Raw genomic sequence first — 17632 nt, 5'->3', positions numbered from 1 at the left:
CAGAGGACTTGAGTGCTAATCTCCCCTCTGATATTGTCACCATCCTTGGTGAATCTTAGGAGTTTCTCCATCTGCAAAGTGGGAATAACAACTATAAACACAAGAGCAACAAGATGTAAAGGGCAGCAGCCTGGCCTCCAGCAAACTCCACTCTTCCTGCTTTCCAGCTGTGTAGCCCTGGGCAAGTGATTTCTCTCAGAGCTTTAGTAATTCCCTCAATTGGCAGAGGGAGTTTCCTCCCACCAATTAAGTCACAGATAGGGTCAAAAAAGTTTTTTATCTTGTACTTCATTTGATCAACTGATACTGTTCTGTGTGCCTGGAGAGTGAGCTGCTTTGGTCATATGGTGTGAGGAATAATGGCTGGACAGCTTGAGTGTGGCACTAGTGACCCAGAATTATTAAATGGCCTCTAACATTCCCACAAGAGCCAGCCACGAGCAGGAGTTAAAGGTTCCCTGATTAGGGGGGGGGGGGGGGGGGGCGTACCTACATGAATTACATCATCCAGATAACTTGTCAGTGACCAAAAACTCTTAAGAAACTAATTCCCATTTCAGCATCGCATTAAAGTCAGATCTTTGTGTGTGACACAAGCATGCCCATTTGACACGGTCATTCAGAACATTGCACAGAAAGCATATATTGTGTCTAGATGCTCCATCTGTGTGTACATAGATGTATTTACCTTTATGTGCTCTCTAGCTGGATTTGGAATCAGAAAGGCTCTATGTGCGTCCTGCTTTGAATCAGCTGGGTGACCTTGAGCAAGTCCTTTATTGTAGCACCTGCCTTGCTAGGGACATGGTTGGAAAGCATTCTGGAATCCTTAAAATGCTGTTGAAATTCTTGTTATGTTAAGCTACTGCTTCTCATCGATCCGCAGTTGTCTTTGGCCCAAAAATGATCACTCACCTTTTGTACTTTTCGATTTAGATCATTGAATGATTTTATATTAGAGAATTCTTAGATCACGTCAAGTCTGTTGTAAGTTCCTATTCCTCAGACAGATGTGATTTTTCTTTTGTGTGGTGCCCTTGTTTACTGGCATCTTATTAAGTCATAGAAAATCACAAAGGGAAATGTGGTTTTCTTACTTATCAAACCCTAATGCTTATTCCATCAATATCTTTGCTGCTAAATGTTTTAAAAACTAGTTTTTCCTTTTGTGTTTAGAAAAGTTGGTGTGAAGCAAGTCATAGGATCAACTACTTTTTTTAGGGGAGCCCTCATTCAAGAGTGCAGTTTACCTGTGAGTGTGAGTCTATTGAGAAAAACCTGATAGAAATTTTTTTAAAGATATTTATTTATTTATTTTCAGCCTAAAGGCTGCTAAAGTGTGCCCCAGGACACTTACATAATTTCCCTTCATTCGCTGTAGAATGAGCACTGCATTTTTACTAGTTAATTTCCACCTTTTATATCTACACTGTCATCTAGGGACAGATAAGATCCAAAGTAGTAATGGTACATTCACATTTTTAAAAATTATTCTTTGTTGCTCTAAACTTGACATGTGCTAACACCAACATTTCTATATACAAAGAACAGAATCTTTTGCTTGTAGCTTGTATTTTTAAAATTGTAATGCACTCAACACATTAGTTCTGAAATTGCCCCCATTTGACTGTGCCACCATTTAAATTTCTTCTCTTTGTATTTCTTAAATGTTTTAATGACTTTCTGATTGGCATCGTCTTCACTAGCTTCCCTCCAAAACCTCATCCTTTTCCCCTGCTTTTAAAATAAATCATCCCCCTTGTAACAAATGAGCATAAACAAGCAAAACAAATTTACATGTTGGCTGTGTCCAAAAATATGTCTCATTCTGCATCTCTAGTGAATCACGAATCTTACAGGAGATAGCATGCTTTGTTTACTGTGAAGAACTTTGAAACGCTTTATGATCCATGCATGTTGGTCCTCATTGCATAGATCATAAAGTGTTTCAAAGTTCTTTACAGTAAACAGCCCTTCTGGAAAAGGGACTGGCCATCTTCACCAAATGTGGACCAGCTGCTACCAGCAGGCAAGCTGCCTGACTAAAGCGAAAAGCCACCTTGAGGAAGGAAAAAGAGGTAGCATGGGCCAGCTGACTCATACCTCTACCCCAGTAGAATCAGCCTTAGATTGAGAAGCAGAGAGCCCTTGGAGCAGTGACCCCAGACCACAGCCTTTGCTTTCAGTCTTCCCCCAATAGCTATAATTGAGGAGAGCAGCCCTTCTGGAGCATAAACCCACCGTCCTCAACACCAACACCACCAACCACTGATCAGATGTCATTGATGGGCAGGAAGCCCAAGAGCCCCAGAATTAGCACCTCTTCAGACCACTGGTCATGCATATTGTTTAAGAAGAGCCAGCCATCCCCACCAATTATTGACCAGTTGCTACCAGTAGAACAGATAAGTCTGACTAGCTAAAGCCTCAAAGCATCCTAAGAGGAGACACAAGGCAGCTTGTGCTCAGAATGTCCAGCCACCAGCACCCTTCAGACCCAAGGACTGATGGACTGAGCCCAGGAGCCCTGAAAACCACCTGCTCGCTTCCGTCGCAGCCCCTGCAACATAAGCCAGGGAAATGGCACCCAGAGTCTGCTTCTTCAGGTGTCACAGTGCCTACCTCCTCAGCATCCAGAGCCACTGCATCGGGAGCAGAGAAAGAAGAGAGAGGACCATCTGCCTCATCCATCTTCCCAGACCATGGGCTTTGTGCAGCTGGCTTGAAACTGAAGCTTCTATGTGTTCTCTCCCTTTTGGAGTGTTAGCTACTCAAGCACTTAGCACAGTATTTTGTACATAGTAAGTGCTTAATAAATGCGACTCTCACTTGTTCGTTCTTTTCAACATTGTGGTCATGAAATACTCACTTGGGTCTCCTCATTTCACTCTTCCTAAGTTTATCTGACTCCAGCCCTTTCATCGTTTCTTAACAGTGTGATAAGCCGTGGTGTACGTAAACGTAACTGGTCAAGCCATTCCGTGAGGGTCACTCGCTAGGATTCCACCCTCACAATGGCTCAAAGCCCTCAGGCAGGAGATTGCCAATATTGAGGCAGAGGTTTGCCCTGGCATCTTGGGGATGGAGGTGAAAGCCAAGAGGGAGGAGGGGCTTGTGACTAGGCAGGTGTCAGGCAGTGAGCTCTTGGAAGGCTGAGCACCCTCCATTCCCCCTACCATGCACCACCCTCAGAAGGCCCCAAGGGGGGTGACCCAGCCCCTCAGCAAACCAGCAGTGATTCCCCTCACCTGCTAAAGGGCCAAGCGGACGAGAAACCTCCCCTGGCAAGAGGATTCTCACTATCACATGTTCTTTTCCAAATGATATGAAATCAAATGAGCACTTACTGCCTCAGTGTTGTTCTAGGGAAAACAGTGCTCACTGTTAGACTGACAACCTTAGAAGGTAAGCTTCATACATTTTCAGACCTGGACAGTGGACAGTTTATTTTGCTCAACATACTTGGCTTCTTACTGTTACTTGGCAGCCAGGTGGCTGGAGTTAGGAAGACTCCTCTTCCTCAGCTCCAATCTGGTCTTACTCACTCACTAACCGTGTGACCCTGGGCAAGTCACTTCACCCTGCTTGCCTCAGTTTCCTCATCCGTAAAATGAGATGGAGAAGGAAATGGCAAATCATTCCAGTATCTTTGCCAAGAAATCCCTAAATGGCATGGGGAAGAATTGGGCATGACTGAAAATAACTAAACAACAAAATTTGGTTATGGTGAGGTGGAGGATACATCATTAGAAGTGTCAGGGAGGGGCAGCTAGGTGGCGCAGTGGATAAAGCACTGGCCCTGGATTCAGGAGGACCTGAGTTCAAATCCAGCCTCAGACACTTGACACTTACTAGCTGTGTGACCCTGGGCAAGTCACTTAATCCTCATTGCCCAGCCAAAAAAAAAAAAAGTGTCAGGGATATAAACAGAGAATCTGTTTTAGAAAAGAAACTTCAGTCACAAAAAAAAACTGATCTAAACTGTATTGCTTAGAAAGCCCTGCAGAATCCCAGGCCCCAGAATGTTTCAAGCATGATCCAATTGAGACCAAGTTCATAAAAGGATAGAATTCCAAATGTAGAAGGAGACCTTAGAGATGATCAGTTCATGAGTGAATAAATTGATAGTCAAATCTTGAGTGATTTGTCCCAAGGTCACAAAGCTGGCTAATGGCTTAACACATTCTTTAAAGTTTACCTAACATGCAAAATTTGGCATTTATTTTTATTTATTTGTGACCCTTTTACTTTTATTTGCAGATGCTTCAAAATCTTGAGTGCTAATGGTGAAGCAAAGGTATTCCGACCAAGAGACCGGGATGATATTGTTAAAACTGTGATTGAGCCAATGGCATCTGAAGGACTAAGAACTATATGTCTCGCCTTCAGAGATTTCCCAGCAGGAGAACCTGAACCAGACTGGGATAATGAAAATGATATTGTCACAGGCCTAACATGCGTTGCTGTGGTAGGGATAGAAGATCCCGTGAGACCTGAGGTAGAGAATGCTTCTGTCACTTTAGTGGTTTTTGCCTCTGAGGGGGAAAATTAAAGAGCATAATTGAATAATCAGTCTTTAAGTAAAAATTGGGGGGTATACTTGTTTAAAACCATTGTTTGGATTGTTGGTAAAATTCCCATCTTTTAAAGATGTTGATATATTTTCAGAACATTAGGCAGATTGCTTCTTTTGGGGGTAATTGATGATATCCATATACTTCTTAACATACTCAGGTTATTTCTTTTTATTCGTGCTCTTTGTTTCATGGGTTGTAAATACACATAGATACTGTGGACTTCATCTTAGCTTATCAGGAGAGTAAATATGTAACAACAAACCCCACTTCCTCCCCACCCCAATCATGTATCCAATTATCTGTTTTACTGTACTCTACTTTACTGGTGTGTGGATAATTGGATTTGAAAAATGACAAAGATGAACCAGTATTCTCATACGTAACACTGGCCTCTGAGCTAGACTACAACCTATGGAAAATCCCTAGGAGTCAATCTCATTGAAGTTTTAAATGTTGTAAATCAGCTAAAATCAGGGCATTCTTTTTCTAGCAGTGATCTTGAAGAACTCACTCTGTATTACAAAACCAAGATTTAGATAGTGATTGGTTTAAAATTTTCATTCTTTGAACAAGTGTTGTAGCAGTAAAGACTTTTTAGATAAGTGAATTTTTACCTTGGAAGTACATACAACATCTTGTATACATATTTAATGTGGGCATGTGCATGTGAACACACATGCAGTCAATGTACATTTTGATACTTCTGTGGCCCTGTTGTCTCAGATGGAATTGGGTGCTCCCTGTAATAGATTCAGCTCTGTATATGTGTAATGATGAGATTCTTCCATGCAAACCAGGTGCCAGATGCAATAAGAAAATGCCAGCAGGCTGGAATTACTGTGCGGATGGTCACTGGTGATAATATTAATACTGCTCGTGCTATTGCTTCTAAATGTGGTATTTTGCATCCTGGGGAAGATTTCCTGTGCCTAGAAGGTAAAGATTTCAACAGAAGAATAAGGAATGAAAAAGGAGAGGTAGGTTGTTTGATTCCTTCACTGAATTTATTGTTAATAATTTTTAGCTAGGGAAATATTTAGCAAATATGTCTTGCCACCTGTGGGCAATACATCGTTCCAGTCACCATAGGGGTCAGAAAGATAAATGAGACCTCTCTGTCCTCTAGCATCTTCTATGCTACTATTAAGGGGAGGTAAAACATCTGCACAGATGATGATATTGCTGTGCATAACTGGTCCTCTAGCTCGGGTGGGAAGGTCGCCAGAGGGAAAGGTCCAGTACAGTTTGTGGAATCAGGGAAGGGGCATTGTGGCAGAGGTGTTTGAGCGGGACTGGGAAAGATAGCTGGGATTTCAGCTGCTAGAGTGGAGCGATGGGGAAGGAAGAAGAGGAGGCACAAAACAAGGCTAGTTGAAAGTAATTCATGGGGGCAGCTAGGTGGTGCAGTGGATAGAGCACTGGCCCTGGAGTCAGGAATACCTGAGTTCAAATCCAGCCTCAGATAGTTAACACTTACTAGCTGTGTGACCCTGGGCAAGTCACTTAACCCCAGTTGCCTCACTTAAAAAGAAAGTAATTCATGAAACCAACAGCTAGGAATACTGGTTGGGGACAGACTGTCGGAGGCTCCAAAGGGGCCAGGCTTAGGGAGATGGGACCTTGTTCCAAAGGTATTTGGAATGATGTCATTGAAGCTTTTGAAGATGAGAAATGAACTGATCAAGGCTGTATATTGCTATTCAGGGACTGGAATGAAAGGGAGATAGGAGGGGAGGAAAAATGGGAGGCAGAATGGCCACTTACTCTAAATTAGCATTGGTTAGTTTTAACCCTGATTAAATTTGCAGATTGAACAAGAACGCATAGACAAGATTTGGCCAAAGCTTCGAGTACTTGCTAGATCATCTCCCACTGACAAGCACACACTGGTTAAAGGTAATCAGGTTTCTTAAATAAAAATGCTTAGCATTTCAGATGATTACAAGTACGGTATTTCTGAATAGTGACTTTTTAGATACAAAGTAGGCTGTTGATTCTTATCTGTAAAACTAACAGGCTCTAATTTTCTTTGCTGTCCAAAATAAACCAATTCATTTTCTTTGATAAACTGGATACTATTGTTGTTAATAGTAATCTTTGATTATCCAGCTTGCTCTTTAAGATGTGAAGTTGCCCTTCTCAACTTTGGTTTGGGTTGCTTGGCATTCGTTTAGCATTTTGAGTTCCTGTCAATCTGACAGCATAAAATATTTTGCATTGTAGGCCAGAAGACAATTACCTTGTGAAGTAAAAATAAAAAAAATAAAAAAAAAACAGATTTAAAAGTCCTAATTTTTGTTTCTAAAATTTTAGGTATAATTGACAGCACTGTCTCAGAACAGCGACAGGTTGTGGCTGTGACTGGTGATGGTACAAATGATGGCCCTGCACTCAAGAAAGCTGATGTTGGGTTTGCTATGGTAGGAATTTGAAAGAGATTGATGTTGAAATGCAGGGTATTGGGTGGCATGCTTTTTCCAAATAGCAAACATTTATTTTTCCCCTCTTCCCCCACCTGAAAAATAAAATCCTTGTAATAAATAAGCATAGTCAGGTAAAATATCTTCCTTTTGGCCATGTCCAAAAATGTGTCTCATTCTGGATATTAATCATTCAGTCAGTTAACCTATATCAAGCATCTGCTATATGCCAGGCAGAGCACTTGGAGTGCAAAGAAAAGGTCCCTGGTCTCCCACAGCTCCCAGTCTGATGGGGGAGATGCCATGCAGACACCTGTACAAACAAGGTATGAGCAGGACAAGTTGGGGGTGATGTCAGAGGGAAGGCACCGAGATTAAGGAGCACCAAGAAGGGTTCTTGCATATAGTAAGATGTCAGCTAAGACTTGCAGAAACCAGGTGGTAGAAATGAGGGAGAGAATTCCAGGCACAGGGGACAGCCAATGAAAATACCTGCAGGGCAGAGGGCGTATCCTATGAAGGAACAGCAAGGAGCCAGAGCAGGTGGGAGGAGACTAGAAAGGCAGGAAGGAGCCAGGGGTGAGGGCTCTGAAAGCCAAAAAGGACTTAAGACTTGAACCTGGAGGTGGTAGGGAACCATGGATGTTGTGGTGGAGAGCCGCGTCTTAGAAAGATCAGTGTGACAGCCTAGTGGGGGGTGCATGGAAGTGGGGAAAGGCTTGAAACAGAGGCAGCTTCAAGTGATGGCGTCACTTCTTCATCAAAGGCCCTCTGCGATCATGAGCGATGCTTGTGTTGTGGATCAGAGTTCTTGAGTCTTTCTAAATTGTTCATTGTTACAAGGTTGGAGACTGTCTCTTCTTTCTCATATCCTATCAGTATTCCATTTTAGTCAGATAATACCATAATGTGGTCAGCACCTCCCCAATTGATGGACACTCCCTGAGCTTCCTTTTCTTTGCCACCACAAAAATAGCTATCATAAATATTGCTGTCCTCTATTTTTTAATCTCCTTGGGGCACAGACCTAGTACTGCTGGCTGTCACAGGACTCTGTAGAGTTTGCTAACTTGGGGGGGGCTTAGCTGTCTTCTACCAAGGCTGTACCTATTTACAGCTCCACAAACAGCATCAGCTGTGCCTGTTTGCCTACAGCCCCTGTAGCATTTTTTAGCATGCATATTAAAAGTCACAAATTGTGAAGGAACAGAAAAGGGGGGGGGCAGGGAACAGGTGAAATATCAGAGGTTGGATTTGGGATCATAGTGGAAGGTCCTGGAAGCAGTGACTTGACAGAGGTCACCTAATCATTAACTGGCAGAACCTAGAATCCATTCAAGATCCTCTCCAAACACAGCACACTTTCCTTCTGTGGTGAGTATGAGTGGAGGGAGATAGGGCAATCTAAGCAGTGTGATATGGACAGAATTCAAAGCAAAGCAGGGGGTTGCCACAGCGTTGCAGAATATTCAGAAGTGAGGCTGGACCTGTGGTCAGCCCCTGGGGCAACCTAGTCCTGGGTTTACCTCACCACCCAACTGTGTGTGTAATAATGTCTGTCTGACATTTTCACCATTTGAATGATGTGCCCAATTCACAAACACTTGTCTGCTCTGCTGCTTTTCCTATTAGGGAATTGCCGGAACTGATGTAGCGAAAGAGGCGTCAGATATCATTCTCACTGATGACAACTTCACAAGCATTGTCAAGGCGGTCATGTGGGGACGAAATGTTTATGACAGCATCTCCAAATTCCTGCAGTTCCAGCTCACAGTCAATGTTGTGGCAGTGATCGTTGCCTTCACAGGAGCCTGTATCACTCAGGTACATGTCACAGACAACTCTTTTTTTGTTCTGTTTTGTTTTGTTTTTAAGGAAAAAGCACAATAACCACCGTATCAGGTTTGATGCTGTGTTGCTTCTTACATTGTAAATACTGAAAAACATCAACACACATATCTAAGTTCAAGGATATTTCTGAATATCTATGAGGAAACCTGTCTTTTTATAGGATTCGCCACTTAAGGCTGTGCAGATGCTGTGGGTAAATCTCATCATGGACACACTGGCATCCCTTGCTCTGGCAACTGAACCCCCCACTGAATCTCTCTTGCTTCGGAAGCCTTATGGTAGAAATAAGCCTCTCATCTCTCGCACAATGATGAAGAATATCTTGGGTCATGCATTCTATCAACTTGTGGTAGTCTTTACACTCTTGTTTGCTGGTAAGATATTTATATCTAGCAAAGCTTCCACTAATGTATTCCTATTCCAACCTAGTATCCCTGATGTTTTTATGTAATAAACTTTCTAAGGCAAGCCCCATTTAGCCTTAAAATTCCTGCTTTTCAGACAGTGGGTGCTTTTTAAATGTTGACTTGAGACCAAACAAAAGATTATTTATTCACATTACTTCCACACCTAAGTTAAATGGATTTAGTGTGTTTTATGTATGATTGCAAAATGCCAATTTTTGATTATTTCAGGGGAAAAATTTTTCGATATTGACAGTGGAAGAAATGCCCCTTTGCATGCTCCACCTTCAGAACATTATACTATCGTGTTTAATACCTTCGTGCTCATGCAACTTTTCAATGAGATAAATGCCCGGAAAATTCATGGTGAAAGAAATGTGTTTGAAGGGATCTTCAATAATGCCATCTTCTGTACAATTGTTCTGGGCACTTTTGTGGTACAGGTAGGTGACTGAAGACAATTCCAAATTTGATTATTGTATCAGTGATAGCCGCTGATTGATAGGCTTGTCATAGAAGTGGCCTAGAGTCGAGAGCCATGCTCTTCAAATCCATCATTGTACTAGGTCTGTAATTGTAGAAATTTGACCTAGTCTGAAATTCCACGTTTTTAAAATTGAGTCAAATTTGTTTAGGTATTACAAGTGCAAAATGAATCTTAATTCCAGTACTGACGCTGTAGAAATACCTGATGCTCTCATTATAAGGCCTGGCTTCATCCCATGTTCTGCATCATCAGTGTGTTGTTTACCATCGTGGTCTTATGTTTTTGTCATCTTCAACACCTTTAAGATAATTTTTCAAGTTGTCAGTACCTTTTACATTTTGAAATGCCATTATTAAAACAGGCCTTTTTAAGAACGGGGAAATAGGGGGCAGCTAGGTAGCACAGTAGATAAAGCACCAGCCCTGCATTCAGGAGGACCTGAGTTCAAAACCAGCCTCAGACACTTGACACTTAATAGCTGTGTGAACGTGGGCAAGTCACTTGACCCTCATTGCCCTGCAAGATAGATAGATAGATAAAATAGATTTTTAAAAAGAACAGGAAAATAAATGTTGTCATGTATAAATAGGAAAAATAGAGGCATTCCCCATTTTTCAGAGGAAATAACCAAAATGTCAGATGACTTTGTATGTATGGGATATCATTTATTGATATAGATTGTGTGTCTTTATGTAGCATTTGGCCCTTTGGTATTTTTTGCAAATGATTGTTAGTAGTGCTGTTCTGTTTTATAGATGACAGGATCTGGGACCAAGACAGATATTAAGTGAGTTGTGCATGATCACACAGGTAGTCAGTGAACACAGTGAGATGTAGAATTAAAAACTGAACCTTTTCAGCCACAGATCCAGACTTCTTAAGTATTCTCAGTGATTACCCATAATACTAAGTAATGACAAATAAAGATCTCAACATCTTTGACTGTTTCTGTACCATTTGCTTTTGTCCTTTGGGCACTGGAAAATAACTTTATACAACCCGATTTAATATTCATTTGGGCTTGTGTCAATCAACATGGAGGAGATGCCACTTCTTTCCAAAAACATTTCCATGAAAATGGTTCCCTGTAAGTTTGAGAAAAATTCATTTCCACATCACATAAAACATGAACTTCAGTTTCTCGACATAACAAAAACTTTATATTTAAATTTGTTAAGCTTTAATTTTTTAAAGTTTGATGATTTTTTTTAAATTGCTAACATAACTCCTAAATTTTTTTTCTAAAATATGGAGGGTGGTCTACATTACTGGAAGATATTACCTAAATGAAAGAAATCATAATCCTTGAAGAATTGAAATATGTGACTAATAAAGATTGACTGCCTAGTCAAAAAAAATTTTTTTAAAGAAAAGTTGGTTGGGTTTTTTTTTTCCAGTTTGGAATTACAAAATGATAAATGGTACTTTTGGGCGGCTAGGTGGCGCAGTGGATAAAGCACCGGCCCTGGATTCAGGAGTTCCCGAGTTCAAATCCGACCTCAGACACTTGACGCTTACTAGCTGTGTGACCCTGGGCAAGTCACTTAACCCCCATTGCCCCGCAAAAAAAAAAAAAAAAAAAAAAAAAGATGCTGCTAGAAGAAGAGCACTCATTTATTTTAAAGAGTTAAGTATTCCTTTAAGAAGAGAACCGTTATTATCATTAAATGAATGTACTCTGATTGCTCCCCCAGATAATAATTGTGCAGTTTGGTGGAAAACCTTTCAGTTGTTCAGAACTGTCAATAGAACAATGGCTGTGGTCAATATTCCTGGGAATGGGAACATTACTCTGGGGCCAGGTAAAAATTGTACTTTTACTTGTGTAAGACTTAAAATCACTTTAAATTTGTTTTGTTCTTTTTTTTTTTTTAATTAACTCTGTCTACTACTTGATTCCAGGTAGGTGTCATTCTGGGAATCTGTTTCACAAAGATTTAAGGTCTGTTTCAGTTTCTCACTTTACTGGACCAGGTTTTGTTGGTGGACAAAATGCCCTCTACCAATGCAGGTCACACCATTCTTTGCCACTTCTTCTGGAGGAGAAAGAGAGAAGTTGTGATTGGCCAAGGGACAGCTTGTGTCTAAGGCTGGCTCTCTTGTCATTAGGCCACACTGCTGCATGAATTTATCTGTATTTTTTAAATTTTCTGAGCTTCTCTCCTGAGAAGCTAAAAGCAGCTTATGGAACAAGCCTTATTAAAAATCATTGAAGATGAGCATCTGGGTACCTATAGTTCTTGAATTGCTGAATTATTTTGTTTCATTGATTTTTTTTTTTAACTATTACAGAAGTAGTAATAAGTACAGAATTAATGTTTGGAGTCTAGTCTGGAGAAACAAAAGAAATACCAAACCATGCTAAGGTTTTTAATGTGTTTCTGTTATATCATCACTTGTCATTTTCTCCCCAAAGGCATAGGTGAAAATGTTATTTGTAGTTAATATTTGTTCTTAATATTCAGTATCCTGTTTTTCAACATATACATCTGTAAGGATTATGTTAATACATAATGTCCTGACAAGTTACAAGTAGTGTGAGCAGGCTTATTCTTGTACTACTTAAGTGCCCTCCACCAGCATTTATTTATGGTCTTCGCTCACTTTCCTTCAGAAAAACAAAAGCTTGCATACAGACAGATGTGTGTGTGTGTATGAAATAATCTCTGTTTATTGTGGTTTTACCCTTTTTTAAGTACTTCAAAGTCATATTTTCAGATGATAACCTACTCTTAAGTTACAACTACATTTCCTTTAGTTTTCCTTTTTGTTTTGGGGTCAGCATCCTGCTAGTTCTCCACAAGCCCTCTAATACATTGCCAAGCCATGGTCACCTTACAAAGAAGAACCTTCCTCTGACCTTCCCAGGTTATGGAATGAGTTCCAATGACCTTTACTATATCAAGAGTCCCATATACATTTACCATTCTCTCAAGTTTGGCATGTGAAGGGGCATGAATCTGTTTTATATACAATGCTGTTACCAGTCTTTTGTTTTCCAAGTCAGTTTAGACCTTCTTATTTGCATTTTTTCAAGTGACAGAATTTTCTTGTACTGTTTTAAAAGTTTATATGTATAAATTTGTTTTCACCTACAGCAAATAGGACTACTACTGAATTTGTTTTATTAGGAACTAAATGACGTTATATAGTGTATTTGTAAATTTTGGAATCAGACTTAAATGTTTAAATAAGTAAAGTATTAAACATGTAACCACATTTTTATCCATGTGGGAAAAGATAACAGTAAATATTTCTAATTAATGGTTAACTTATAACTTGATTAAATGGATCATAATAAGAGCTCCTAATCTGATCAGTTGGGTCACATTTGTCATGTTAAAAGCATCTCCTATGTAAAATTGACCAGTTTAATTATGTACTTGAGTTATTCTTAGAGATCTTCCCCCTACTTCATAGCTCATTTCAACAATTCCAACTAGCCGTTTAAAATTCCTTAAAGAAGCTGGTCATGGAACACAGAAAGAAGAAATACCTGAGGAAGAATTAGCCGAAGATGTTGAAGAGATTGATCATGCTGAACGAGAGTTACGCCGGGGACAGATCTTGTGGTTTAGGGGTCTGAACCGAATACAAACTCAGGTATGGGTGGGGAGGAGAGCTGTGGGGCACCAGGGCTAGCTGAGGGCTGTTCTACCTGGGGGAGGGGTTAGAATGTGCCCTTCACTCCCTCTGACCTTCCCAAGCCATGATACTTAGTCTGAGATGACCGAGCTGTACTTGCTGGTGTGCAATTGTGTCTATCCCTCATGCTCCGTTATTGTTTCATTCTCTTCTTCTCTCAATGCTACTCTTGCCTATTTGCTCGATAAAAAGTGCCTTTTTCTATACTTTTTATGTGTTTATAGATGGGATGGTCCTTTCTCTTGTTTTCTCTCTCTCTTGCTGAGCAAGCTGTCACAATCTCTGATTCCTTGCAGATGGATGTAGTGAATGCTTTCCAGAGTGGAAGTACCATTCAGGGGGCTCTAAGGCGGCAACCCTCCATCGCCAGCCAGCACCATGATGTAACAAATATTTCTACCCCTACACATGTAGTGTTTTCCTCTACTACCGCTTCTACTACTGTGGGGTGTGAGTGTGTGTTCCTAAGTGCATGAAATTAACATTTCCTCCTTCACACACCTGACGTTTCTCATTTTCTTCTTAATGTTTAAACTCATTGTTCAGGCCTTTCATAAAGCTTTTTTTTTTTTTCATAAAGTGGTTTGAAACTTCAAGGTTTTTCATTTTATTTTGTTTGTTTTTGGAGGGGGTGGTGATTTTTCCTTTTTTTTTTTTTTTTTTTTGGTGACTTAGATAAAAGATAAAACAATTCCAACCAAATGTAAGACTAGGTATGAAACTTGTGAGTTTCCCTATGTGCTGAACTTTGCTTTATTCACATAGGGAATGATTTGGGGGAATAAAGTTAGTAAAACTGCTATAAGTGTTTGAGTATATGCCTTTAAACATGTTTATACTGCACGGTTCCCAGAAGCATGCAATCTGAAACTGATCCCACTACTCTAAGAAAGAGCCTTTTAAAAACTGAAACTGAGTGGGATCTTTTTTATTTTTAAGTTGCTTAGTTTGGGGATTAGAGCCCTGAGCTAACTGGAATAAACGAGAGCCAGTTGAATATGAGTGGCTTCTGAAACCACTCTTGTTGGGTCTGTCTGAAGGATTTTTATGTGTCCCTAAACTTCAGGGTTCTGTGGTATTGATATGTTTATTTCATTCAGATGACCTTATTTAAAGTCATTTCAAATGATACAATAGGCTATGTTCATTTAATTCAGCAAGGTTAAAATACAGGAAAGTTCTATGAACTGTTCGATAACCATTACATTTCTGTAATTGTCATTAACAGGTGGTTTTTCTCTCCTCCCTCCCCCAGCCCAGCATTTCAGAAAGTAACAAATTTTAAAGTGTTGTGATTCAATTATTTCACCTTTACAGTGAATTCCTGGTATCCAGATTGCTCGGTGGATCATCCTCAAAGTTTTGGGAAACTGAGGGTATTTCGCAAATACTTAGCACCCTCTTCATCCACACTCACCCCCAGGAAGTTGTTGACCTGTAATGGGTTCAGCTCAATCTGGGGCAAAAAAATCTCGCTAGCTCTTGCCCAAGGGCAGAAGCACTAGAGGACTGCAGACAAGGAGGTGAAAAGTGTTGATGAGTTGAAGGAGAGATGTCTCTTTTTGAGCACTGCACTTTGAGGTTTTTCTCCCTGTTTCTATTAGCAGAGCTCAGAAGTCTTTTTGGAAGTCATTAAGAGGAGGGGCGTAGTGGTCCTTTGTCTGGCACTTGATTCTCAGAATGCTTCACCTATATTATCTCCTTGCAAGATAATACTGTTATTCCCCTATTTACTCTGGAGAGGAAACTGAAGTGAAGTGAGATTCAATAGTTAATAAGATTCAGTACCAAAACCCAAGCCCCCAGGTCTTGTGTCCTTCCCTTGGTGTAGGTTATGTTAGGAGATCCCCTGTAACGAGCGCCCTCTCCTATGACAAGCAAACCATTTTTACTTCTTTCATTTAGGAGTGTCGCAGAGTGATTGGCCTTCTCAAAAAGAATTTAGTGATAAGAGTGTGTAACTTCTAGTGTAATTTAAAAGTGAGAGAGCTTTTCTACATTTTTTTCTTTGAAATTCCTCCCATTTTTACAAATAAAGTCTTGGAAGCATAATGAGTTTAATAAGCCAAGGGCTCTAGATGTCCTCAGCAGCCACCTTCAGCTACAGGTTTAGTACATCTGTTTCCCAATAGAGGCTCCCTCCTCCTTTTTCCAGCATTTCCTGTCAACTAATTGATCTTACTCAAGGTTTATTTTTTCTATTTCTCCCACATAGACAAGCTTGAGGACTATAGGCTTTTCACCCACTTGCGTAAAATAAAAAGCTTTCATAGATTGCTCCCTCTCCAGTGTTTCAGTGTAAGAAATCTAGATCCCATTCATTTAGGTTCAGAAATAAGGCTACTAAGATGGGAGAGGCACATCTGATTTTTGTGCATAGACACACCACCTCTCTTGTGATAAGTGACACCATCTCTTTTCAATACATTCTCAAAGTTCTTTAGCAGTTCAGGAATTTCTCCAGGTGGCCAGTAAGCCAATTTTTGTGTGCTTTTTTAAGTTTCCACTTCAGACCTCCTCCCACTTTTCTTCTATCCTCTCTGTTAAAAAGAAGGATCTTCAAACTAAAAAGAGCCAAGCATAAATGGTGGAGAGAATGGAAGCCCAAGGTAGAAAGAGAGCTGCTTAAAATGAATCTATCACAAAGGTCCAGTGAGTTCCGTTCCATGGACCGGAAAAAGTCTTATTCTGATTGCTTACCTGTTTGAACTGTGGAAACCAAAAAGCTTCCAAGACACCAAAGATGGGCAGATGCCATCTTGCAAGGAGTGGAAAAAGAAAACAGGAGATTACAGAAACTGTGAGCCGCTAACTGACCTTTGACAGCAGTCAAAATTCTAATAACAGTTTCTCAGCATTTAGTTAGTGATCAATGAGAGTTTGCAGAAATTTACCCTAGAGTCAAACTAACCTTGTTTCTTTGTTTTTTTTAATAGGGTTGCTAAATGGGGAGACCAAGACAATGCTCTAAAAACACATCTAGATTTTTAGTATCATATTTGTCTTTTATCATATTCTTTTACAATTAAAGGACTAGGGACTGAGTAACTATAATTTAATTGGATTCCTATCTGATTGAATGATGATATTCATAAACGCTGTTAATAAGGAGTTCATTAGTAACTTGCCATAGGGCTGCATTGTTTAACAATTTTACCTGTTACTTAAAGATTCAAAGAGGAGGCATGTTTTGCTGATGACACAGAGATGAAAGAGATAGCTAATGTACTCTATGACAAGATTAGGATCTAGGATGGTCTTGGCAGGCTGGGAAAAGAGACCCAAACCAACAAGAAGAAATGAATAGAGATAAAAAGCACTACAATGTCTAGGATGCAAGAGGCCTGGTTTAACTGACTCAGTTGGTGAGAATTTGAGAGTTCTAGTTGTCTACAAGCCCAGTGTGACATGTTGGCTGTATGCCATAAATGTCACAATAACATGTGGAGCACACTCCTATTAAGTCCCACTGTCCATCATTGTGCCAGTGTCCTGGGTTGTCAAGGGCTGGGCCAGCAGAGTTAGGTTGGGAGAATCACATCACTAAAATTACTGCCTGACAGATGATTCATGGATGAGCGGTTGGGGAGGGAGAGGTGTAGCGTCTGGTAAAGACGGTTTATAAGGCTTGAAGACGTTGCAGTCTGCTTTTATGGAGACATTACCCATGGGTGGACTCATGTCCATCTTAGAATATTCAAGTAATAAGCAGTAGCCAGATGAAAGGCACTAATGATTGTGCTACACTTGGTTGCTCTTTGTGATGGTTGGAGGAAAACCAAGGCACATAGTCACTTAAGATACAGACTTCTGTTCCGGTAAGCACAGCACAGCTACCCAGTGAATATATACTCATTTTTCCCCATTGACTTTGATCATGAAATTGGAAAATGGTCCTATAGAAAAAAATCTGTATTGGTAACTTTTGATGGCATGGTAGTTAGGGTAAATGACCTGGCCCATGACATGTGAGGTGGCGTAGCCCTTAAATTGCTTTATTCCAACATAAGAATTTCCCCCACCTCTTCTGTCAGCCATTCTTACTGAACTGGGTTCAGACACCACACTTGGCCATACTGTCATACTTTTCATTACACAATTGACTCCACTTAAAAAATTCCTTCCTTTTAAGGCATCATGAAGATTTTATAAAAGAAATGCCATAATTAGTGTTTGAAATGCAGTATTATGTAAAACAAGTATGCTTTTAAAAAGGGGAAACTTTAAATCTAGGGTCTTCTTTTCTAC

General features: G+C 40.2%; 1 protein-coding gene across 5 annotated transcripts in view; it reads left to right on the top strand.

Moving 5' to 3' along the window:
• Window positions 1-17632, top strand: part of ATP2B1 (ATPase plasma membrane Ca2+ transporting 1) — a 140124-nt gene that overhangs the window by 116240 nt on the left and 6252 nt on the right. For 3 of the 5 annotated variants that reach the window (XM_043967257.1, XM_043967258.1, XM_043967259.1), the window contains exons 12-21: window positions 4261-4498; window positions 5375-5554; window positions 6386-6473; window positions 6891-6997; window positions 8630-8821; window positions 9009-9222; window positions 9484-9695; window positions 11434-11541; window positions 13160-13342; window positions 13681-13767. In XM_043967257.1, coding sequence (XP_043823192.1) covers window positions 4261-4498; window positions 5375-5554; window positions 6386-6473; window positions 6891-6997; window positions 8630-8821; window positions 9009-9222; window positions 9484-9695; window positions 11434-11541; window positions 13160-13342; window positions 13681-13767 — 1609 coding nt within the window. Of the gene's footprint in view, window positions 1-4260; window positions 4499-5374; window positions 5555-6385; window positions 6474-6890; window positions 6998-8629; window positions 8822-9008; window positions 9223-9483; window positions 9696-11433; window positions 11542-13159; window positions 13343-13680; window positions 13833-17632 lie in introns of all 5 variants that reach the window. The other 2 variants (XM_043967261.1, XM_043967260.1) reach the window with 2 other exon arrangements.

This window comes from Dromiciops gliroides, chromosome 5 (assembly GCF_019393635.1).
Source record: "Dromiciops gliroides isolate mDroGli1 chromosome 5, mDroGli1.pri, whole genome shotgun sequence".
NCBI lineage: Eukaryota > Metazoa > Chordata > Mammalia > Microbiotheria > Microbiotheriidae > Dromiciops > Dromiciops gliroides.
Note: the sequence above shows the minus strand (reverse complement) of the source record. Positions and strands in the feature narration are given on the sequence as shown.